This window comes from Nuphar pumila, chromosome 7, assembly GCF_984573655.1.
Source record: "Nuphar pumila chromosome 7, dmNupPumi1.hap1.1, whole genome shotgun sequence".
In the NCBI taxonomy this organism is placed as follows: domain Eukaryota; kingdom Viridiplantae; phylum Streptophyta; class Magnoliopsida; order Nymphaeales; family Nymphaeaceae; genus Nuphar; species Nuphar pumila.
In genome coordinates, this window is record NC_143255.1 from 27332419 (window position 1) to 27359050 (window position 26632).

The window sequence follows — 26632 nt, forward strand, 5'->3', positions numbered from 1 at the left end:
CTCTCTCTCTCTCTCTCTCTCTCTGAGATCTTAGAGAGAGAGAAAGAGGCCCTAGGCCACCACCATCAGCTAAGTATCACGAGGTCTTCAAATCACCAGCGTTCTGGAGAGAGAGAGAGAGAGATCACAGTCTAGGGAGAATGCGACCATAGGCCACGGATGACTAGCGTCAGTATCTCAGTCAGAGAGAGAAAGGGCCTAATCCTACCAACCACCAGCAATATTTTATAATGTCACAAAGATACGTGGACACGAGGACGTGTGACGCAGACTTGCCGTGCAAGCTCAAAATTTCTTTGAAAAATAGGACACGAGGACTCGGAATCTTTTTATTTTTTAATCAATAAAAAACTAATATTAAAATAGGTTTTTATTGAAATAATACTTAAAAACATTAAAATATTATTAAAATATTAGCTATATGTGTCGACCACGTGTCCTATCGTGTCATGGGGGACACACTACCAAAATGGCATCTCCCTGTGACCCACATTTCATGAGTTCCTCTAAGTATCCCCAGTTTTGTCACATGCTCACGGATGCGGCGCGCTTAATAATTAATTGAAAATTAGGGCACAAGGACATGGATTTTAAAATTGATAAAAATATATATTTCTGATAATTGAATAGATAATTAAAAATGTACTCAGTATTAAATTTTGTTAAACATAATAAAATAACATTAAAACAGTATCAATATAATGGTGGTAACATGCCACCTGGCATGTCTATGTCACATGTCGTGTCGTGTCGTAGAGACTATCTTTACAGACTTACATACTAGGGAGTATAGAGAATGCCACCATAGATCACGGTTGACTGGTGTCTGTCAGAGAGAGAGAGAGAGAGAGTGGTTGATGTCTCGAGGGTTTTGATGTATTAACCCGAGGAACTCGGGTTTCCATGGGCTTGTATGTTATACTAGGGGAGTGCCCCAAAGATTACTTCAAGGCAATGGAATTTGAATTCCAATAAAGCATGATCCTAGTCTGTTTTTGCGTTTCCCAGGTACTAGTGCTGCATTTAATCAACAACTGATCAGAAGAGAGGTTGCAAGTCAACACTCAACCAAGTCTTGTTCATAGGAATGAGACCCTCCCAACTTCAAAAATTGTCGTGTGGGCATGGACATGTGATTTATGACCAACTTGGGTGATCAACAATGGCAGAAGCAATGCTCCCTTTAAATCACATCTTTGGAATATATTATATATCCTAGCAACATTTTTTAAAAAATGCGTGAGACTGTGAATATATATTTCTTGCACGATCTTTGAAGTTTTGTAACCCCCCTTCTTTCCTTTAGAATTTATATGCCATTGCTTACAAAAATATATATTTAATTCAAATGTTTTGGATGATATAAGAATGTTGCTAATTGCATTTGTTATGATATATTATGGCGCATCACTATAGAATTGGTTGCGCCTGCACACAATTCATTGTTTGCATTTGCAACTAAGGCATGGTTATTGCATGTTGGTAGGGGTGTCAGCGGGTCGTGTTTACCCAGACCTGACCCATTCTGAACCCTATACGGTCTGGGTATGGTGATAAATAAGAAGACCTGATTAAGACCCGGGTCTGGACCCGAAAGTCCGATTGATTCATGGAGCCGGGTATAGTTTGTGTAATTTTATACCAGATCCAGGCCCGATACCATACCCAAAAATCGGGGGCAGGTCTGGTTCTACCTGGGTCCGAACCAAATCCAATCCGTTGACACCCCTACATGTAGGTCTGGCAATGGAATGGGTATGGATCAGTTATTAAAAAGATCCAGATCCAAGTAATTTGGATCATCATCATTATGATCACACCTTATAATGCACAGACGATATAGACGCAGTCGATAAGGTTTGAGTCGCATTTCATCTAGTAGGCCCGACCCAGTTGGACATACATTTTACTAGGAGGGTGGGGTAAGAACACAATGACCACCTAATGCTAAAAAGTAATAGCCACGCGAGCTACACTTTTTGTGAAACCATACAAACCTATAGTTAAGTTGCCCTTTTTCCAAAGACAAGGTTAAATGGCCTAATTTTAAACCTTCAATGTGCTCATTTACCTTGGCTTAAATTGGACGCATATAACAGAACATTATGTACTTTAGATTGCGTTTGTGCAGTATTTAACCCACTTAGTTTGATTCTTGGGGTGCGTTTGAATCGTGGGACACACCCAATCGGGGACAGACCGGTCCCTGCGTTTGATATGCGTGGTGCATGGCATCCAGGACAGCACCCAGTGTGTCCCATGTGACGCTTTGCAACACATCTGCACAGGATGTGCCAGTCACACCCGCAGGGATGCGACTGGCCAGTCCAGGACAAACGCCATGCGTAACAGGCTGTTATTTTTGTTCATAGTGAGAGAGATCAAAGCTACACACACATTGGTATTCAACATAGGTCGAGCCGAGTTCATGACCACTGTATTTGAGCATTATTCATAAATGTACACTAATAAGCATTATTCATAAATTGCATTAATCTCAAAAGGGAAATTTGTAACACAAGATACATATACAATATTGGCAGTGTACACGTGCAAGTTCTTTTTCATCTAATTTGTTCTTAGAACTTTATGGTTCAAATATTAACATTCTAGCATTCATCAGTTCAGAAAGGGTAAAGAACCAACTATAAAGCATAAAAAGCAAAAGATGAGTAATCTGAATGATTTACGTGGACCATGTTCATCTGGAGTGGATCGGTAGAATCATACTACTGTATCCAAACCCACCAAGGGCTGTTCATCAGCTTAACCACCCAAGGGACGAAAAAAAATGGAAAAAAAAAGTGGCAGACAGCCAATGGGCTGCCCGGGTCTAGACATTGCCAATATTGGCTTGATTCAGACCATGAGCCCTATCAATTGCTACATAGGTCCAACCAGATGCAACAAAGTCCAGCCTGTTTCAAGACAACCACAGAGCTTAGGCACTGCAAATTGGCCTTGACCGAGCTCAGGCCTGTTTTCTCCCCCATGCTGAGGGACTCTCTCTCTCTCTCTCTCTCTCTCTCTCTCTCTCTCTCTCTCTCTCAATGTAAAAGGACATCAATGCACAAAGCCATAAGCATAACAGCAGATAGAAAGATACTGTTGGAAAACTTATGGTTTTTAAAAAGTGCAAAACAATGTCACTAAACATGGTAAACTCATGAATCATTCTAAAACAAAATAAACCTTTTGATAGTTAAAAGACATCATTAGTGCACAGATATATGCATTTGCAACTATGTGTTTTCATTTTCCAGGTAGATGATATTGAGTGCCATTATGCATCATAAAACATTCATTCAATGGCGATCATGCAGGGATGCCATGTAGACAATTCAGGTTCTACCAATCATTTTGGTTCAGAAGTCAACTAGGTTGTAGTTTATGATGCCAGAAAGACTCACATGGGACACATCCAAAATGATGATGACTAAAGCAAGTTGACATTAGAAAATGAAATCAAATATGAATGGAAAATAAAGAGTTTGGCATGAGCTATGTAAAACTCACTGGTCCGCTTCCTCTACTGGTTAAAGCTTTTTCTTTTACAATACACACACACAGAGAGAAAGAGAGAGAATCCTGAAACTCAAAAAGTATTGCGCTAATTAAGTATTCAAGGTAATCAACCTTGGCATACACTGTATTGCATGCATGCTGACAAGGACCATGGCCCAACAATTTACAGTATTCCCACTAACATCACAAGAGGCACTACACAATACAAGATTTTTACTCTCTAGCCTTTTAACAATGCAGAGGATCAAAAGAAACTATTACCTTGGTGGAACACTGTTGCCAGGATAATCTAATTATACCTCTATCAGTTTCACTTTCATAAAGAATATACCATGAACCACATGAAATGCCACATGTTAGGATTTGAACCATCCAGTTTCTTCTCTGTTTCTATCACATCAATGAGCTCTGATGATGCATGTGTTGAGAGAAGCATTCAGAAGACTGGAAACAAAAGATCAGCAGTCTGGTGAAAAAGTTACTGTGCTATGTATGCCGCCTTTGAGATAACTCTTTAGGTCTATCACATGTAACCCCCAGATGCTGATCCAGCACATTTCTGAGTACCTGAAGTGCACAAGGAGAAAACCTTTAAATTTAAAGAATCGTGTTTGATAGTACTTGGATAAACCCTAAAGCAAACACAAACCAGTGATCAACTCAGCATTAACAGTTTAGGAGATTAAAGTCACAGAAGCTGGTTGCAATCTGTCTGTTTTAATTACAGAAACACCTGATTAATGGTCATCTCATGTTCTAGGAGATGGTTTATCTTGAAAAACTGTAGTCCCAAGTCCATTGGAAATATAAGAACCGAAAATTCCATACTGGTATTATCCTCACTGGCGTGTATGCTACATATCGAAATCACAACAATCAACTAATACGTGAAATTTATAAAAATTAAACAATTTCATTGCAGCCACCAGCATAGCCATTTCTGGGAGAATTTCTTGTCACACAGGAACATCTAAAAGTTCTCCTGGTCTATGATGCCATGAATAGAAAGTAGCACAGAGCTTACATGAATTTCAATCTAATAAATTGGTTCTACCTAAAATGTTTACACATGCAATCTTTAGTTGTTTCATTAGTCCAAGCAACTACCTGAAAGCCAAATGCTTTGTCCCATTCAAGATAGCATCCATTACAATACACTGATCATCAATATTCTGTGGATTTCAATCAAATAAAACTTATTCTATTCTAAAATGTTTATATATGCAATCTTCAGTGGCTCCATTAGACAATGCAACTACCTGAAAGCCAAACGCTTCTTTCCCATTCAAGATAGCATCCATTACAGCACACTGATCATCGAAAATGCCATAGAAAAGGCCATAAAACTCAATCCTGAAAAAGAAAACAATAATAACATAGCATTAACATTTTTCCTTTAGAGTTCTGTTAGAATTTTGAAATTCTGAAATGATAAGCAGGAAAAAGTGAAACAACAGTGTTAAGGATCCTGAATGGAGAAACCAAAGGAAGAAACTAGTGCAAATATAACAAGATCAACGCAAAGATCTGATGCTCTGCAAAAGGCAATGTACATACTGTTCCTCTTTTGTAGTTTTCTTATCCATCTCCTCAAACTTTTGAGTCAGAATTTCTGCTCCAGCAGGAGAAAGCATGTGCAAAATAAGAGCTTCTAATGTTCTTGGGAAGTTTTTCTGGAAAAAAAAGATGGCATATTAACAAGAAAAGGTAAATCAACACATTATATAAGAAAGAAAACTAGGAAGTTGCTGAAAAAGGCATGATCAAGAAGTTAGATACACTTGGATCAAATAGTACCATAGTTTATTTTGTAGTTTGTTAGCCAGCATTAATCATCATATCTTGCCACCACCATTTATTGGCTCTTATCAGTGATCAGTAGAACAATTTTTTTCTACTTTCCTAATGTTTTACCTCAGATCTTTCTCATTATATTCCAGACTACGGACATGTTTCTCATATTCTTATTACTTGTTTTAGTTTGTTTCAGGATGAGTTAAGATATGCACAACCTTATGATTGTTTTGTTCATTTAATTCCTTTCCTACTTGAAGCATAGAGAAGCTTTCGTCTCAGTACTTGTTCATGCCTTGGCTCAAGGCTTCTTACAAAACCGCCTGAGTCTAAATTCCTCCATTACTAGCATCTTTCTTTTGGACTGAATATCTAGCAAGAAATTTTCCTGTTAGAGCATACATTTTTAATTTAAAATAGAAATTTCCATTCAGAACCATACAAACCAATCCCCTGCAATCCAGCTGAACTAATGAAACAGCTTAGTGTGTAAAATTCAAGAATTTTCTAAGAGTTTCCATGATTATTCATAAATAAAAGTGAAATTTCTACCCAAAATATGGTTGGCAATTTAATTTATATTTAAAAGTGCATTTAAAGTTATCTTTGTGGCATTTTAATTGGCATTTGTTTGTTATATTTAATTGACATGTATTTGTAATTAGATTTAATTTGCAATTATTTGATTAAATTTAGTTGGCCATTTATTTATTGATTAAATTTAATTACCAATTAATTAAATATATTTAATGAAACATTATTTGTTACTTAGATTTAATTTGTTAACTAGATTTAATTAACAAGTAATGGTTAAGCACAGTTTAATTAGCAAATGGTTGTGCAATTAATAAATTTAGCAATATAATGATATTTAAAGAAATTAATTAACCTATTTTTGAGGGCTTGGATACCCAATGCGAATCCATTGGATTTGGATCCCATGTTAGACCCACTTGGACTTGGACCACTTGAAATGGATCCAAGTGGGGGTCAAATTGGAGAACTTTCTAGAAGATTCTAGAAAGGGAATCAAGGGATGGTGGGGGACATGGTAGTGGCCAAGTGGGCCAAGTAGTGGGGGATTATGCCAAGAATATTCCCTCTACTACCTCCACTACCCCACCCCCCTTGGTCGACCTCCCCTCTCTCCTCCTCCGCGAGTTTTGGAAGGAGGCCCTTTCCTCCTCCCATTTGCTCCTGGAGGACCGAATTCCCTCCCTCTTCCCTATTTTTCCATTAGCCGAATTTGGGAAGGAGAACCTCTCTTCCTCTCCCTAATTCGATTGGTGTTAAGGAGCTATCGAGCTTGGTTCCTATCCATCTCTTTCTCTCTTCACTCTCCCAAGCTTCCTACCTTACCACTTTGCTTGTTAGAGGGGGGCTCTCACCTCTCCTCTCACTCCCACGAATTTGAAGACCCCCTTCTGTCTCACTTCTCCATCATGGTTTTGAAGAAAGGAGGTGTTGCCCAATTCCTTGGAGGAACCGAGTCACACTCACTCCCTCATTTTTGGTTGTGGGAGAGGAATATCACTCACTCTCACTCCTTCATTTTTCAGATTTGAGAAAAGAGATACCCTACATGGCTTAGGCCTCTCAAGGGGGATCGCTTTCTCTCCACTAATCCAGATTCATATTTTTCCTATTTCCACAAGGTAGGAGACACCGTAACCTTAGAATAATTGTAGGAGTTAGAGCATGTCATGCTTATGATTTTATAAAATCTAGAATTGATTATATGCATACTTATGATTTTATAAAATCTGGAATGATTATATGCATGTTTATGATTTTATAAAATTTGGAATGATGATATGCATGCTTAAGATTTTATAAAATCTGAAACAATTATATGCATGCTTATGATTTTATAATATCTAAAATGATGATATACATGCTTATGATTTCACAAAGTTGGAATTGAGTATATGCATGCTTATGTTTTTATAAAATCTGAAATAATGACATGCATGCTTATGATTTTACAAATCTGGAATTGATTATATGCATGCTTATGTTTATGTTTTTATAAAATCTGAAATGATGATATACATGCTTATGATTTTACAAAATCTGAAATGATGATATGCATGCTTATGATTTTATAAAATATGCAATGATGATATGTATGCTTATTATTTTTCAAATCTGGAATTGATTATATGTATGCTTATGTTTTTATAAAATCTGAAATGATTATCTGCATGCTTATGATTTCATAAAATATGGGATAATGATGTGCATACTTATGATTTTAGAAATTTTGAAAATAAATGTGTATGCATTGATTTTTAAAAAATCTGAAAATAAATGTGTATGCATCGATTTTTAGAAAATCTGAAAATGCATATATTATGCATTGTGAATTTAGAAACCTGAAAATGCATGTGTATGCATGATGAATTTAGAAATCTGGAAATGCATGTGTATGCATTTTGATTTTTCGAAAATATGGAAATGAATGTATATGCATGTGGAGTTTAGAAATCTAAAAATGTATGTATAGGCATGTCGATTCACAGATGAGCCTATAAGGGTTTTTCAGAGATGCCTATATTGATTTTTAGACATGCCTATTCTTGAAAATCCGGATATTTTATGAAATATGATTTTCGGTAAGTAATGTGCTATGTATGAGCACAAAAAATCAGATTCGATGAATGATTGTTGTGATATATTCATGTGCATAAAAAATTTGCATGTGAAGGTAGTATTACACCATGTGTATGATGAAATATCTAACTTTAGTATCATGCTTGGAATGAATGTGTATTAAGCATGTTGACTATGTGTGGATTTGAAATTGAAACATGTCTATGATATTGAACATGATGGTAAATGCTATCATGATATGTTGAAATACCGTATGATGATATTACCTATTGATTCATAGTGCTAGATGACATGAACCGTATGCATGCACTATGTAATGCTCGTATTAGAGCTTGTGTGGTGCCTTAATGCTTAAGTGTATGTGTGGCATGTAAATTAAGTTGTATTATAAGGTATATGAAACATGTCTATACATATCACTCATGAGTGAGCTAAGGTTGATGAAAACCCAAAAGGTGTGAATAATGCACTATTGTGAATGATACATGCACACATAAATTAATTAATTCACCTTCACGGGTGAGATGCTCAAATGGTTAAAGATACTAGATCACACTGAATGGGTTAGGAACATATCGAAATAATGTATCTACCTAGAATGGGTAGTCTGTATGGCCTATTGGTATTGGGCACACTTGATGGAATATAAACCATATAATAAGAAGGTCTTAATAACTCATTCAGAACATGATCTACCTTAAAGAGGGTAGGTGGTACAAACCTCGAGAGACAACGTTGTTAATATGTTAAGTGAGAGTATTGTTGAATCGTGGCTCACTTGGTCTCTAGTCCTTGGGTGTTAGGAGACCTATGACTACCGGATATTATCCTACGTGGTAGATCCCCACGACTAATGCAGTTAGTATATGATGCATCTTAGTTTGTATGATACTTATGCGAGGATTCTCCTTGGTCACTGACCACCTACATTTGGTTTTTGATTCAGTTAGACAATCAGGAAAGATAAAATATAGAGCATAATAAACACCTGATGGTTTGTCTCTTCTGTCTCGAGTAGTTCCACAAGTGCCCAATAGAACGAGTAATAAAGAGAAACAAACACCTTATACATGATCTGTTTTATTTTTGCTAAACTAAAAACATGCTCTAATATTTCAAACACTACAGCATGTTCATTATTGTTGAACTAGAATTGTATATCATGTCTACGATGGTGTCTCAATAAATGGATGCTATGTTTGCATAAACATATACATGCTATGATAGAAAGAACATAGATGTTATGTATGTTTTAGTTATTTGCAAGTATTGTGTGGTTATTGTTAACTGACCAGACCTTTTAGTTTATCATTTTTAGGTGATGATTAGCAGTAGCAGGTGATGGGTGGATGGACGATGAGTCACTGAACCACACTTCTATCTTTCATTTCTTGTACTCATGTGTCATTTGTTAAACTTTGTTGATATATGGGAATGTTTAACATTTGAAGTTTGATTAAATATATCTCAATTATGGTTTGAATGTGTTTGAGAATGAATGGAATTCGAATATCAAAATTCGTGTTTTGAATATCCATCTATAAGCTTGGACCCAAGCCTAAAGGGCTTTGGATCTAGTCCTTATTGATGTGTAAGTTTGCCTGTAACCTGCTCGAGATCTGTTGACCCAAGATTTTTAAAGAATTTCGTTGTTTACTCTACTAAAAAAAATTTACACGTATTTTCGGGTTAAGGATTTTGGGGTGTTACAAAGTGAGATCGTTTAAAAGGTATAAGTCAAAGTCAAAGTGGCTTGAGCTATGAAGCAAAATAGTAAGCCTCGAGGAGCTTAGAGAAGTAAAATCACAGCAGTTTTGCTATCTTTTATGGAAAACAAGAAACCACCAAAAATCTGAATACTTAGGTTAGCACCCAACCCTGGTAAAAATGTAATTTAAAATCATAATAGGTCATTTGTATTAAAAAAAAGACAAAATATTACTATGATCTCCAGGTCTTTTTTTACAAGACCCCAAGGCATGAGATTAGTTGTGTACTCTTTGAGATGGAGTGTAGCCCAGGGTTACCGGAAGCGCCTAGCTAAAAGGGGAAGCGCGCTTCGGAAGCGCGAAACGTCGCGCTTCCGAAGCGTGGGGGGAAGCGTCCCCCTTTTTTGGGAAGCGCACCTCCCTTTAATGGGGGACGTGTTTCCCTTTAATGGGGGACGCGCTTCCCTTTAATGGGAAGCACGCTTCCCGTCGCGCTTCCCCCTCGCTTCCCCTTTTTTTTCACTTTTTTTGTATTTTTTATTTTTATTTTTATTTTTTTCGCTTCCCCCTCGCTTCCGAGACGCTTCCTAGGTCGCTTCCGAGACGCTTCCTAGGTCGCTTCCGAGACACTTCCCGAATCGCTCCTAAGTGGTCCCACGTTTCTCCGCTTCCTAAAATTTTGAAAGTGCCTCGCTTCCCGCTCCCGCTTCCCGTATCGCTTCCAGCTCCCGCTTCCTCAACTGGCAACCATGGTGTAGCCTCAGTTATTTATAAGCAATACATGCCTCAACAGTCAACATTATTGTAACTCCATACGCACCTGGAGGAAAAATACCACTAACTCTCCTTGATATGCATCATATTTCGAGGATGACACCATAACCTCTGAGAATATAAGGTTAACCAAGCCAAAAAAGTATGGCACATCTGAAACTTCTCTAGAGAAGAATTCAGGCAAGTGGAGGTTAGCAAATAAATTTAGCAAGAATGATTCAATAAGTATCTGAATTCTGAAGCACTTCAGAGTAAGATGTTAGACACATTTCTCAAATATGGAAGAAAAATAAGCTTCTTTTGCATATACAGACTTAGGACTACTGGTCTGATCCACAAGATTCTGGTCAGTATATTTGAGAAGGATCCAGGTTTGATCCAGATGACATCCAACTCATCTTTCCATATGACTAGAAACCACAGTTTCAGCCCCACTTCTTAACAGGTTGCCATGTCATGATCCAACCTGAATGTTAAGATCCAACTCATATCTCATCAGGAACTGGAGCCCATTGCATCGAAAGTTCATATAGACAGATGATCCGGTCCAGATCTGATCCATTTCAACCCTAGATTTAGCTGTTTGACGTGCACTTACATCATCCTTGTATCTTTAGTCCTCTGTAAAGGGTAGTTGTGTTTTTTGTCATTTAAATATCATCTTTAATGAACAAAGGAAAATATTCTTTACACTCCACATATTCCCCCCCTTCTTTCTCTTCTTCTCCTTGTTATTCTTCAAATATAGCTGTAGATTAAGAGCCATGAACACGAAAAATATAATCAATTAGGCTTTTAGATGAAGCTGACACGTGGAGACTAAAGGGCCTATTGATACAGCCCATATCATGAAAAGACTAAAACACAATAAGAATTGTCATTCCGTAGAAGGAAAAATTTGAAGCAAAGTTCACACTCAGTACCAAATTTCAAGTCATAACATTAATTATCAGATGTTTTCGCTTTTTAGTATTATCTTTATTAAATGTGTCCCTAAAATAGGAAAAACTTGAGCACTGCACAGTCATAGCTTGCCTTCAATAGACATGCATTAACCTGTTAGAGCTCCATGACATTAAGTATTCAAACATGGCCAAGCATAAAGAAGTAGAATGAGGGAGATTCTTACCACCATAGCATGCAAGACTTTTTGAAGTATTAAAGGCTCAACCATCCAGAGGATGCGAGCAACAGGATCATTCTCAAAGTAAAAGAAGACAGCATCATTTTCAACCATTGGCTTTCTTTCTGTCTGAGCCTCACCAACCAAACCAGTGGCTCCATTTTGGAGATGATCTGAATACACCAACTGACCTTGACTGGAAAAATTTACATTCTCATGTACAAAAGAAACTAGTTGATGAAGAATCTGAGATGCCTCAGGTTCTAAATGGTTGAATTGTACCCCGACACCTTGGTCTTTTGAAATTATAAGCCTATTGCATGTGTTTTGATCAGTATCGAGGTCATCTTCTCCAGACAAAGAAGTTATAGGACACGGAACTTCAGCTTCACACAGTGCAGAACAACCTGCATCGGAAAATCATGCCTACACTTTTTAGCCAACAGAACTTGCTTATAGATGAACATTACATGTAATGTCTACTTGTTACGAATACAAGATAATGTGCTGCATGAAGGAGAAGCTGAAATCTTATCAAACAGTTAAACATGATACATATCAAAGATTAGGAGTAATTGTTCAATAAGCAATTGTAACATAACCTTCCTCCTCTTCATCGGACAGCTGCCCAGAAGTTTTTTCTCCAGATTTCAAACTTTTGCCAGAGTTTTGGCTCAACACTTGTTTCTGTCCTAAATTAATAAGGGGAAATATTATTATAACACAAGGTATCTAATCCTTTTTTTCTGGAATTTGTTACTCCATTGTGAAATTAAGCATAAAGGGTAACAATTACCGTTTCCTTGTCCATCAGTCTTTCCACACAAATCAAGTGAGGACCAAAATCAAGCACACGGAATACATTTGAGGGAAAAAAAGATGAAAAAAAAAGGAATACCTTGATTAGATGGATGCCAAGAAAATGCATCAAAATAAAAACAAATATATGGATGAGAAAGGCAAGGAGTGACATGGCTTCAAAGTTCACATAGAAAATGAAATTTCAAAACCTTCTTAAAATTATGCGCAAATAGTATGCATCCATATGTTCCATCATTGTTGACATTATGTCTGATTGCCACCAAAAATTGATTGCAATAGTCAAGTCATCACTGTCCACCTGGTGAAACCTGTTTAGACAGTATTACTATTAAGTTTTCTGCCACAAGCTGATGTGAATTTCAAATGCACAAGGTCAGCATGAAAAGAAAAATGAAAGAAAGGGCCGTCAAGAACATCGGTGGAAAAATTAGCACCACAATACTGCATCAGTAATAAAAGATAACAAAAAATCAAATCACAGCTGCCAGAGAAAGAAGTAAAAGCAGGAACCAAACACAGGAATTGCAATATGGAAGCAGTAACTATAAATTTTAGAAGGATTCGGGAAGTGGGAAGCAGGTAGGAAGCAGTATGAATTGTTTGGGACATGGAATTTTGAGAAAATGAGAGGTAAGAAGAAAAGATCTAAAAAATATATATCATAGTCAATAAAACTATATTAGCCCATCAGAAAATCTCAAACTCAATTAAAAGAATAACATATAAAGATACATGCAACGAAACATTCAGAAACAATAATTTTGTGCATGATATTTCAAACAAAATATCATTTTGTGAACAGTCCACATTCTTTGGACACTGAATATTGAAATAATAAGAATTTTGTGTAGTAACTGGGACATATTTTATAACATATATTAGAACTATAAGAAATTTTCATTAAGTCCAATAATGCAAATCAGCTACTTTATGATACTTCTAGACAATAATAAAAAGACATGTTTGCTGCAAAAAACCAATAAAATATAACATTCCATCAACCAATATACAAGAGAAAATTCCTCTCTTGGCTAACGCAAGAGACTACTTTTTGCCCATATGGACCCAATGGTTAATGCCTTGACATAAAACCTCAGCAAAGCAGACAGGCATAAGGAGAGTAAAGGTTCAGTTCCCAAAGGATATCAATGAAGTTGACAATCAAACTGGAAAATTAAATGGCTAGTTGGGAACTGGCAGCCAGAAAATCTATATGTGGCGTCTGTTAAAAATGTGTATATATATATATATATATATATATATATATTTATTTATTTATTTATTTATGTGTAACTTGGTTAATAACTAGGGTTAGTCTAGTTAGGAATAGTTTTTATTTTCTTGTTGAGATAGGATTAGTCAACACTTGTTGACTAGTCAATATTGAAAGTCGTTGGAGGTCCGACTCTCTCTTGAGTCTCTTTTCTTGTGTATAAATATGGGGTCAAAACCCCACCATTCGTAATGCTCCTTGCATGTGTTGAGACCAATAAAAACATTTATTTTTTATCTTTTTGTTCTTATTCACCTTTGTGGGCATTTGTAAGTGAACTTGTGTGTTCGTTTTGATATTTTGGTGGAACTCTTTTGAGTGTCCACTTTTGGTGATTTAGTGAACACCTTCGGAGGAACTCATTTCCTTACATAGTATCAGAGTGTGGCGATCAAGCTGAAATTGTTTTCGAAACATTGGGAAGCAAATCACTCTAAATTTGAAAGTGTTGAAGTTCTCTTGCAATTTTTATTCGAAATGCTTGTGATTGGTGATAGAGTGCTCGTGACTTCCAGTGTTACTCTCGTTCTTTTCTCTCCTCTTTCTCTATCCTTTTCTTTTTTTATCCTTGTAAAAGTAGATGACAATGATAATGTCACTATAAAACCCATTAAGCTCAATGATTCTAACTATGTAACATGTGCTTCAATTATAAAGCACCTTACATGAGAAAAAAGATTGTGGGGATTAGTGGATGAGACCGATCCGAAACCCAAACTAATCATTACCAAAGTAGAAGGTAAGAAAGAGGTACCTCTTACGGAGGTTGAAAAAAATAAGGCAATGACCACTTATGAGAAAAAGTGGAAGGAATGGAGAATGGGACATGCCAAGATTATGTCTTGGCTCATTAATAGCATCGACATCAAAAAGTGTTCAAGTCTTGCTAAATTCAAACATGCAAACAATGCAAGGGATTATCTTAAGAGAATGTATTCTATTAAAAATATTGCACATGTGTGCAACTTACAAGATAATGTATGAAATATGGTTCAAGGGGACAAAAGCATTAGAGAATACTATAATACAGTGTTGTTAAAAGCGCGACTTGAGGTACAAAAGGCACGCCTCGCCTCAAGGCGTCAGCCTGAGGCGTGAATAAAGAAGAAGAAGAAGAATGCCTTAGTCATATAATTAATTATATTTTTTAATTATAGAATTAGTTTTTCAGTTATATAATCAGTTTCTTAGTTACTTTTATATGTTAATCTCATATTTTTTAGTATTTATTTGAGATTTTATATTTCTTATTAGTTGTTGCTTCATCAATAAAACATTTTTTATTTATTTGTATTTTTAAATATTTTTTTTAGTTTTTTTTTAAGTTTTCAAAAAAAAATTGAGGCTTACACTTTACACCTCGAGGCTTATGCCTCGCCTCAGTTTTTGGTGAAATGTCTTGCTACGCCTCAACGTTTTTCACAACACTGCTATCATAGTTTGACTGAATTATGGGAAGAGTTGGTTTTTCTTAAATCAAAGTAACATTGTCCGGAAGACATAAAACTCCGTCAAAATCAAATAGATACGGAGCACTTTTTTCAATTTATTAATGGATTGAGATCAAAGTTTGAATCCATCAAATCTGCTCTTCTTCATCGAGGGAAAGTTCCTTCGATAGAAGACACGATAGAAGAATTAAGTATGAAGAAAAATAGGCTTAAAAAAAGAATCTCTAAAAGTTATGATGACTCGGTTCTAGCCGAATCTAGACTGAGAAACTATGTTCGTACCTACAAACCCCCACACTGTAGAAGGCCAAATAATGAGAAGCAAGGCAATGAATATAAAAGAAAGAAAGTTATTTGCTATAATTGTCGTGAACCAAGACATGTAAAAACATATTATCCTAAATTGAAGAAACCTTATGAGAAGAGGGTTGCCTTTGTTGGACCTCTACGGGAGTCGAGTGAACCATCTATTGGAAACATGTCATTAACACAATTAGTGGAGGCTCTTCAACCTCTACTCAAAAGAGCATCTTCATCCACTGGAGTTGCGGTCTCTTCCTTCGGCTTCTCCGATCCCGGTAAATCTCTTTGGCTTCTTGACTCAGGTTCCTCTTTTTATATGACACCAAATAGTGATATGTTGTCTGAATGTCAGAACTCAAGTGGGTTAAATGTTTTCATTGCCGATGGAACATCTCTTGAGATAAAAGAATAAAAAAATTTGAAAACATTTCTCAAAACTCAAAAAGATTTTGTATTTTAAAATTTAGATATATTCCTAAACTAAACTTAAATCTTTTATTTGTTTCTCAATTATCTGACTATGGATGTAATGTTTCATTCTCCTCTCGTGGTTGTCGAGTGCTGGATCATCAGTCAGAGAAGCTGATTGGAGAAGACCATAGAAAAGGAAGCTTATACTACATGAATTTTTTAGAAATACCCAAGAATACATTTTATTGCAATGTTCAGAAATTGGATTTGGATCTATGGCATAAAAGACTTTGTCGTCCTAGTATATCCAAGATTCAGTTTTTTCCAAACATGAAAAAAAAATTGTAATTTTAAAAATTTTACATGTGAAAATTGTATTCTTGATAAAATGAAGAGATTATCATTTCAAGAAAGAACCTTTGTTTATTCTCGACCACTTGAGTTAATACATTCGGATGTGTGGAGACTTGCACTTGTTATATCAAAGGGTGGTTTTATGTATTATGTATTTTTTTTTATGATTTTACAAGACACACTTGGATTTATTTCTTTAAACATAAGTCTGAAGTTTTCTCATATTTTCAAATATCTCATAATTTAGTCAAAAATTAATTTAAGAATGATATTTTCATCTTTTGCACTAATTCAAGAGGAGAGTTTTTATCAAAAGAATTTAAAGATTACCTAGACCTATACGGTATCACACATCAAAAATCTTGTTTGTATACCCCTCAACAAAATCGTTTAGCTAAAAGGAAGCATAGGCATATTATAGAAACAACAAGCACTTAAATTATTATTACACCTTACAGACAACTTGTCGGGGCATTGTCATATCTCCCAATCACGAGACCTGACATTGCACAGGAAGTTCACATAACAAGCCAATTTCAACATACTCCTACCACTATTCATATGGGAGTAGTTTCGTGTATTATTAAGTATATTAAAACTTTTATCTTTCGAGGACTTTTCTTGTCTGATTCTTCATCCTTAGATTTAATTACTTATACTGATGTTAACTGGGAGATGATCCAAATAACCGACACTCAATTACTGGCCTTTGTGTATTTTTAGGTGAATCGTTAATTTCTTAGAAGTGCAAGAAGCAGCAGAAAGTATCTCTCTCATCAACTGAAGCATAATACAGAGTCATGACTACAACCACTATGGAAGTGGTCGGGCTAAGAAGATTGTTGGCTGACATGGGTGTTCAAAGTAAATGAGCATTACAACTATATTGCAACAACAAAAGTTTCATTTACATTGTCAGCAACCAGACCTTTAACGAACGAACCAAACACATTGAGATGAATTGTCACTATGTACAAGAAGAGTTCCTATACGGCACTATTGATCTTTCCTATGTTACTTCAGAATATCAATTGGCAGATTTCTTCACCAAACCTCTCGCTACTCCTAGATTTCACTTTCTCTTGGACAAACTTTCGGTTATCCAACCATAAGTTTGAGGGAAAGTGTTAAAAATGTAAATATACATGTATGTATATATACATATCTATATATATTTATGTGTAACTAAGTTAGTAACTAGGGTTAGTCTAGTTAGGATTAGTTTTTTATTTTTTTGTTGAGATAGGACTAGAACACTTGTTGACTAGTCAATATTGAGAGTCATTGGAGGTCCAAAGACTATTTAGAGTTGTTGGACCCCCAACGACTCTCTCTTGAGTCTCTTTTCTTGTGTATAAATATGGGAGAAAAACCCCACCATTCGTAATGCTCCTTGCATGTGTTGAGATCAATAAAAATATTTATTTTTTATCTTTTTGTTCTTGTTTCCCTTTGTGGGTTTTTGTAAGTGAACTTATTTGTGGTTCTTTGTGTGTTCATTGCGAATCTGTGATATTTTGGTGGAACTCTTCTGAGTGTCCACTTTTGGTGATTTAGTGAACATCTTCGGAGGAACACATTTCCTTATAGCGTCTACAAAGAAAAGCCAACCAGATAAAATGCATGCAAGAGAATTTTGAAAAATTGAACATCTCACCAGCCTTCGGGTATGAAAAGTGCATCACCGGCATTTAGTATCACTTTATGGGAGTAGTTGGTGGAATGTTTGGCCCTTGGATGGATTGAAAGATCTGGGTGTTCTATGTCAACAGCACTGTATATCAAAACATCAGATATTCATGTTACTATGGAGAGCAACTAGAACTACAAGAAATTTATGAGGTGCTTGTAAAAATGTAAAGAATACATCTAGATAAAACAAAAAAGAAACAACAATCTAATTGCATAGGTTGCATTACATAGAAGCAGGTAGCGTGCCTGTGATTGGAAGACTCTCCGTACAGAGGCAATGGATACAGAAAAGGGATTGCAGAAGGTGGCCACAAACAGACTGAGATGGTGAAGATAAAAATTAGATGGTGGACAAAAAAAAATCTTGAAGCATGAACTACATTTAAAATTTAGATTCCAGATCATTCTTACACAGAAAACAAAAATAACAGAACCTTCTGGACCCACCAGAGCAACTAAATTGACATGTGAATTTAATTCAGTGTTCAACCACATTCTGTACATACACTTAAAAAGAGTGATCCTAGCAAACTCAGGTACAGAGAAATATTCAAGCACAATGATTCAGGGTGTGAAATGGATAATAATAGTACATAATACCTCAACTATTTTAGATTTAAACTCTGGAACAACATGCATAGCAAATACAGATTTTATATAGTTGCAGAAAACTGTATCTGAAGTATAGGAGCAAGTTATGCACAAATCTTTATGGGTTGGTCAAATGCCTGAACAACCTGAAATTCTATAAAGTTCACATCTTTTAATTAAGGGAAAATATATGGTGGTTCTGTACCATGATACCATATGGTTGTACACACCAAGGTTGCCAGACTAGGAAGCGGAAGCGGGAAACGATACAGAAAGTGGAAGCAAGAAGCGATGCATTTTAAAATGTATAGGAAGCGGAAAGCGAGGAATAAAAAAATGCAATATAAGAATTGAATGGGAATCGAAATGGAACGCAAATAAAAGCGACTATTCTTACATTTCATAATTTTTTAGTGTAAGAATTACATTTTTAACAAAATCTAAAAATGATGATTGCCAAATTAGAGAAAGTGCATGGAAGTGAGTGAGAAGTGTGGGAGAAAACATATAAAAAACATAAAAAGTAGAGTGAAAAACATATAAGAAGAATAGATGAAGCGTGTGGAAAGCATAGCAGAAGTGTGGGAGAATCGAGATTCCCATCAAGTTTCAGAAGCGAAGAGTATCGCGCCTCAGAAGCGAAGAGTATCGCGCTTCCGAAGCGAGTTTCCGGAAAGTACGCTTTCCACCTATCTATTCTGATAAGTATGGTATACACTCTTGTTTATATAGATCTAGCCACTAAATGTTAAATCTAACTGTACAGATGTGATTAGCATGGTTTATTTACTATATTAGCAGGTTTTAATACACCACAAGATTCCATTTTTAAGATGGTGAAAATAAACGGCTCACAATTCATGAAAATAAGAGTGGTTTAAAAATGGCACAAAACATCATATTCTGAGTTAACTTTAATACATGAAAATATAACATGCTAAACATGTTCCAACGGTTAGATTTTGCTTTTGGAGCTTAGATCTATGTAAATCAAGTGTGTACCACCATAGAAGTGGCCTTTAATTAATATATCCAAATTAAGCAAATAAACTTGCAACCTTGGAAATATAAACATTTAAGGATCTCCATTTAGATGTCTTGATCAAGAATTATGGACAACATAGTTCAATAACATGAGGTATAATTCACTTTGTTGGTTCACCTACAAATGGAACAGAATACAAGCAGTAGCTCTCACTATCAGGTAAGTACATCATTCTAAAATTTAAACCTAAATTCAACTTCTTATAAATATCTTCATAGTCCTTATTTCATTCTACACTTACACTTTCTTCACCGAGACCAGTCTAACATAACCATGGGAGGACATTCTAGTGATCGATGATCTCCAATATGGAAGAAGAACAAGATCTTCATGGTAATAAAGAAGACTTGCATGGATGAATACAATAAAGCCTGATTTTATCTTTTTTCTTCTTTTTCATAGATGAACCCCATTAGTTTAGTATATTTTGGCTTATTCCATCAATTTCCACCATCTTTTATATTGGCAGAAGTAAATATTGTAGTTGTGGATATAGTATGTGTGTCCGGCCAAGTAATCCGAATTCCCGCCACTTTGAATATTACTAGGTTTAGGGTCTAAAACCTTAATTAGCAACATATACTTGCTACAAAATCAAGCTCCCCTTGCAACTAAGCTACTTCCCCACCAAAGTGAGAAAGGTCTCAGTGTGGACAAGCTTCACAAAGGAATAATCAAGGTCAACTTGTCTCCAAGGTTATCTATTATTACTTATCACTAATACAGTTTGGGAGACACACATCATGTGCCAAGAGTAGTGGGCACCAAGAAAAGGTCAGCAAAAACATCAGCTATGAGTTTCAATCCTATAAACACAAAATAAAGACTAGCTGATCATTCAAGTGCTAAATTTTCTTTGGGACAAATAAAGCAGCACATCATAGCAGGCAGAAAATTGCAACAAGACAGGACCAAAGTATGCTCAACGGCTCATGTGCGAGCTTGTGCATGAGCATGCGTACGTTTGTGTGCACGTGTGTTGGACACTTTAGTGTCCTGATATTGGCACAAACTTTCACAATGAGTGTTTATTGTCTAATGGCTTGGCAAGACTGTCAACCCAGCCAAAAGTCATTCAAGACCGATATGGAACTTCAACAAAATATTGTATCCCGTAGGCATACACGTGACAGAGGTGTGACTCCAATTCTTTCAAGTCACTGGGTTGACCACTTTAACCTTTCAGTTGATAGTCACAATTTGACTTGCCAGTTAATATGATACAAGCTGCTTGAAGCAAATCAAACATTTGATTAACATTAACTTGCATAACATCCTTTTCTCAATCTCCACCACCCTAAATCAAGGTGACTCACCCTATCACTTTGAATCTTCCTGAGGTTGGAGATTCCTTGCCCTCAAGGCATGGATTTTGTATGATGGAAGCAAAAACAGCATACATTCAATACTAGAAAAAGCAAAAAGGTAAAGCAGAATACCTTTCTTGCAACCAGTAACTATACATAGAACGTTATGATGTGGATCATAGTGGCTACTTGATCTAGACCGAGTATTATTCATCCAAAAGTTGATGGATGCCAGGCACTTTGACCCCAAAAATGCAGGCTGCAATGGCAGAAATGCTGACTAAAATTAATCAAATAAAAGAAACAACCATATAAGATTAAAACAGAAAAAAGAGGGACCAGCTTATAGAGCCTCGAAATCGATGAGATGTGAGATACTAGAAGAGAATAACAACATAACAACTCCACTATAATTTCCTTATACTAAGATTTCTGCACACCAAGATAGAAAGTACAAACCCTTTCAAAATCAACTTGAAGAGCTTGTATTGGAGATATCTCTTTGTTATCACTATTTAAAACTGGAACCTGCCAGTAAAAAAAGGGAAGGAGAGTCATATATGAAAGCAACTAATAACCTTGGACTTGGAGCAAACAATAGCACATAATACAGGTACAAACATAAAAGACAAATTGATCTAAATAAAAGAAACTATAATTTTTAAATTCATTAAGATATTAACATATGCACTACCGAGAAAGTAGAGTCAGACATATTTCCCAGACAAAGATTTAAGCCAACAACCCAGTGGAACATTGTCAGAAGGATGAACAAACCCAAAGTTCAGAAGTAGCAGGAGAGTTAGGGATAAAAAGAAAAAAAAAATGAAAGAAGAGAAGAGGGGAAATAAAAGATGATATAAGTCACTGACACACACGAGAAAACAAGCTAAACATTGCCTCTGGCCTAAGATATACAGGACCATCACAGTGAGCAAAAAAGATGATTAATTTCAAATATAGAGTGCCTCATAACTCATAAGGATGTGAAACATGAATTATTCTGAGCAATAACCACATACAGAGTCTTTGCTTGTATCCCATGCATGCATTAGTGCTTATACTTTTCATGTGATCTTTTAATCCTTATCAAATAATGCACCTTGGACAATCTTCAGTAAGAGAACACTATTACTGTTCAACTCAACTTAAAATAAGAACTGACCATCCTAACAGGTGATAATCTACAACCTATGCATGTGTGTTTATGAATGCTATTCCAAGTTGTAGCTGGAAAAGAAACACAATGCCCAATACTGATATGGCATGTAACTGATTATGTTGCAGATAAACCTGTAAATTAAATACTATTGGTGGCTTTCACACAAAAAAGGAGTTGCATTTTGTTTACTAATATAATTGGAGCTATGTTCATATTTCTGCCAGCTATGCAGTTCATTTAAAAAAAACACAATGCAGAAACTTGTGTTTCCAATTTTCCAGATTTGACCTCCAGAGCATGTCTTAGCTTTTTCATCATTCTCTGATGAATATTTGCTTGCCAGAAAAACTATTAGCTCAAAAAAAAAGGCCACCGTTTCAAATAAACATCTATAAAAGATGTTGCTAGAGATATGCTTGTTTATAATATGTACTTGTGTGTCTGCCTTGTTGATGGGAGCTATTATACAGGGGGTGCTTTTTTTTTGTGTGTGTACACTCCAATGGTAATCTCCAAAGTCACGTAGTTCTTTTTTTTAATCTTCTACTTCTTCTGAACTTGTCTTTTGAGATGACCAATGTACCCATGAAGTTGCATGAAAGCAAAGAGAGGATAATGGACAGTGTGTTTTAATAAATAATTGTGCATCATGTTAGAGAGACCCATGTGATAACTACAAGAAAGAGCCTCCAGTCTTGAACAAGTGATTACAACCATCATTAGAATAGGGAATACTTGACATGATAATTGTGAAAGTGTAGTCCTTGCTCCATGTAGTATAATGCATACCTCTTATTATCAAATACATCTTGTTATTGTTTCATTTTTAGATATCGGTTGGATGATCCATCATATGCCACACAAAAGACCTCCACATCCATTCATACTTAGCTTAAAAACCAAACAAACGGGGAAGCATAAGCTGCAAATAAAAAAAATCTAGAACCATTTATATTAGCATAAGCATATAAAACGTTCTCCTAAAGAATATCTTTTATTTAATTAAACAAATCCAATATAAAGCCACAAGAGAAGACAATCATTGCATGCAAATGGCGAACATAACCTGAGCTAAATAAACATGAGAAGGCACTTCCCCAAAAGGCGGGCATGCTTCATCCAAGTCAATGGTCACCTTCGCTTCCCTTCTTTCATTTGAATTATCAAGGTGAACACTAACATCTCCTACGTGTGTATGTGATCTTTTACAATAACTAATGAAGCTAGAGAATGGCAAAGAAACCTACAATGCAAGAAAACAACATATGATTAACGCATGTAAAGAAATACACTAACTCGGAGAAGCTAAAGATACAAACCCACAAACAACAACAGACATACGCTTATTGCAAAATGTTTCATAAGGCAAGATGAATTACCCTTTCGTGGCTTTGAAGATCCCCATAGAAAACTGGGCCTGACCTGGACAACATAGCTTCAACCACGCATGAACCTACTAGATCCTACAAAAATCATATCGCCACGAATGAATAACGCATTTAGAACAGCGCAAGAAGTTATTTGCTTCAAGAAAACCCAGAAAATATGTCCCAAAAGTTCAAACAGTGAATCAGACAAGTCCTATACAACCAATCAGCATCAAGACAAGCCACAGAATTCAAAAGCAATATTGGGCTTTCAATTCACAAATTTGCTTTCGAAGGGTGTAAGTACCTTATTCATGGTCAACAAAAAAGGGATATAACAGATTGTAAGAGAAACACAATACATGATCTTCAGCCCCAGAATATCGGTTCACTTATAAATTATGGATGCAAAAATCTCCCCGTAATGAAAACTCACATCATATTTTCCAAAGAAACTTCAAGCGCCTCCCGAATTTACATCATTTTGTTACCAATCACATTAGGTCGTTCACAGATAGAGATCAAATACTACATCAATTTGGAAAGGGAACTTCGAACTTGTTTTTCTTCCATAACCAAATACGGTAATTCCAGCAAAACCCAAAAAAAAATATGATAGAAATATAAAAAACGAGGCTTAGAATTCTATACAACACAAAAACCGGGCAAATTAAAAATACCCAAAAACAAGAAGAGCAAACCTGCAGATAGTCAAGACCACCGTTCGAAGGATTCCAATTGGTGATCGCCGTCCATTCTTTCACACACCCACGAAACACCTAGAGAGAGAGAGAGAGAGAGGTTTGAGTTTCTTCATTCGGGGCAGAGAGAGAGAGAGAGTTTTTCTACTTACGGCAGGAATGCATTTGGCTTCGAACTCGGACGAGAAGAATGAAGCAGAAGGGATGTCGTGGAACTCCTTACTCCTCAGCTCCTCTCCCTCTCCTCCTCCCTCCATCACCCCCTGCTCCTGAACCCCGACACCAGAGCTCTCCTGCTAAGGGTCCGGGTTCCACTCTGGGATATGTAGGCACATATCCAAATCCGATATTTTTCTGGGCGCTATTGGATCCATCTTTCAATAAACTTGGATAACTCCGGATATTGATTATTTCTGGATTTCGAAAACTACAAACTAAGGGCGTGATGCAGGAGCAAAGACAACAATATCTGGGTCTACAAGATCCAATTGGATCCATTTTGCAGTTTAGATATTTTTTAGCTGGTATGAAGATATTGGATCTGCTAATTTAGATCCATATCTAATTAGGAAGCTTATCAACTTATCTTATTTAATGTTGATCAAATAGCAAAGCTAGATTTGTTAGGATTAGGATCCCTCGTAGATTAGAGATTTAAGGATTAATCGGTCGATTGGAATATGAAATTCAGTTAATTTATTTCTTTTAATGTTCAGTTATTTCAATTTCTCATTATTTCAGCTTTTCTTAGATATATAGCAGAGATAGTACTGTAGAAGTGTAGTAACTTTCTTTGTAAATCTTGAGACGGATTTGGATGCGCTGAGTCTCCACCAGGAAGCTGCAACGAACTTCGTCTCCTACTGCAGTGGAAAGAAGAGCAAGTGCTTGTCTTTATGCTACACTCCAAATGCAGAACATTGATCCCATTTTCAGACCCGAGAACAAATTTGTGATTATGAAACGTAGGGGTTCAGACGGGTCAGATTATGGTCAGATCTTGCCAGATACGAATCTGAACACCAGATCCCAATTAGATTCGAGGAGGTAAGGTTGAATCCAAATCCAAATCCTAAATGCATGTGGTAATACTGGATCAAGAAATATATATATATATATATATAACAAAATCAGAACTATTTGCATGTAAAAAATGCAATAAAGTCGGATTTTTCATTTGAATCGATTCCATATCCGATTTAGAATGCTGATCCGAATCCGACCCCAATCTGAAGGTGATTTGACTGAACATATCCAAATCGGATCTGAATGCACATTAGGATTTTACTTTAAAGAACTATATTCGAAAATAACATGTCAGACTCGGATTGGATATCCATCTCTGTTAGATCCTTTTGCAGTCCTGCTATTGTGCATTTTCTCTGTATATTGTCAATCTTGGATGATGTCTTATGGCCCACTGTTTATCACTAAATCTTCACTTTTTTTTTTTATAACCTGAAGGAACTGCACCGGGCATGGAGACCTGGTCGAGTTGGCTCAGTCTGCAGTACCTACGGTCGTCATGCCAGCATTGTAAAACTATGCGGCTAGGACCCCAGTCTCCGGGGCCTATGCTATGTGTGGGCTTGCGCAGAGGGGTGACACCCATGAGAATTGAACCTTGACTGCCTGTATAGCAGCCAAGTCCCCCACCCCACTAAGCCAACCCCCCTTGGCCACTAAATCTTCACTTAAAAAAGAAAAAACACAAATTTTCTTCATTTCTAAAGTAAAAACATTTAGGTCCTAAATAGTCACTTAAAGCTCTACCTTCCAAGTAAATAATTTTATTCTTTATAGAATCGAGAGTTTCTTTCTTAGTTCTAATCAATGTTGTTAAAATGGGGGTTCATTAGGTGAATCGGCTTCTTAACAAAAAAACCTAAGCATCCAATCATATGTAGACAACTTATTACCATCATAAAAATATTAAATAAAATTTTAACCCCCTAAAAGATATTTAAAAAATGAATTGAATCGGTTGTAAATCAGCCCCTTTTGATTTGGCTGATTCATACCTTAACAACATTGGTTCTAATCTTGGTATTCTATTTCATATTAAGGTCAAGGTCATTATTTTATTTTTTTTCAGGCAAGCTGGAATTGGTGACATTATGTTTGTCATGTTGAAGTGATGAATAGGGGTGGGCAACAGTGTAATACCATGTCGAAGTGATGATTAAGGGTGGGCAACAGTGTAATACCTTAAAATTTTAACCAAAAAATTATGTAAAAAAAAAATTATACAAAATTTTATCTTTGGTATTGTCTTAACCGAATTGGGCTATAAGGAGTCAACCTGCCCAAGCACCAGCGTTTAATAGCTCCCTAGAATTGAATCCGAGAAAAAACATTTAATTGATAAAACTTTTTATTTTGAAATCTTATATACTTTACAATTCACAACAAAAACAACAATTAGAAAATAGTTAAACATTCTATCTTAACTCAACTAAGCTCAGTCAAGTAGGTACAAGCTCACCTCAAGTGGGCTTAACCCATGCTAAGACCAAAAATCTAGGTCCATGTAACCCAGAGTGAATAACACTATTTCTTTCTAATCCAAAAAATTAGATTCATTTAAGATGGAGATATTATTAGAACCGTAAATG

General features: G+C 36.0%; 1 protein-coding gene across 1 annotated transcript; it reads right to left on the reverse strand.

Moving 5' to 3' along the window:
- Window positions 1-3585: 3585 nt before the first annotated feature.
- LOC149831638 (2-oxoglutarate (2OG) and Fe(II)-dependent oxygenase superfamily protein) lies at window positions 3586-24303 on the reverse strand. The gene is made up of 15 exons (XM_090013055.1): window positions 24170-24303; window positions 24018-24095; window positions 23329-23412; window positions 23016-23192; window positions 21247-21315; window positions 20920-21046; window positions 18091-18163; window positions 17810-17926; window positions 12549-12668; window positions 12335-12353; window positions 12141-12270; window positions 11545-11945; window positions 5083-5198; window positions 4785-4878; window positions 3586-4092 (listed from the first exon to the last, which is right to left on the reverse strand). Exons 1-15 carry the CDS (start codon window positions 24272-24274, stop codon window positions 4012-4014), a joined length of 1791 nt encoding a protein of 596 aa, XP_089869181.1. The 5' UTR covers window positions 24275-24303; the 3' UTR covers window positions 3586-4011.
- Window positions 24304-26632: the final 2329 nt, after the last annotated feature.

Bases quoted from the DNA above. Each gene is read 5' to 3' on its own strand.
- LOC149831638 (XM_090013055.1), bottom strand. From the start codon at position 24,274: ATGGAGGGAGGAGGAGAGGGAGAGGAGCTGAGGAGTAAGGAGTTCCAC. The intron at 21,316-23,015 runs GTTATGTTCGCC...TTTTACTGGCAG, and splicing joins CTCATGTTTATTTAGCTCAG to GTTCCAGTTTTAAATAGTGA. The intron at 11,946-12,140 runs GTTATGTTACAA...TTTCCGATGCAG, and splicing joins GTCCGATGAAGAGGAGGAAG to GTTGTTCTGCACTGTGTGAA.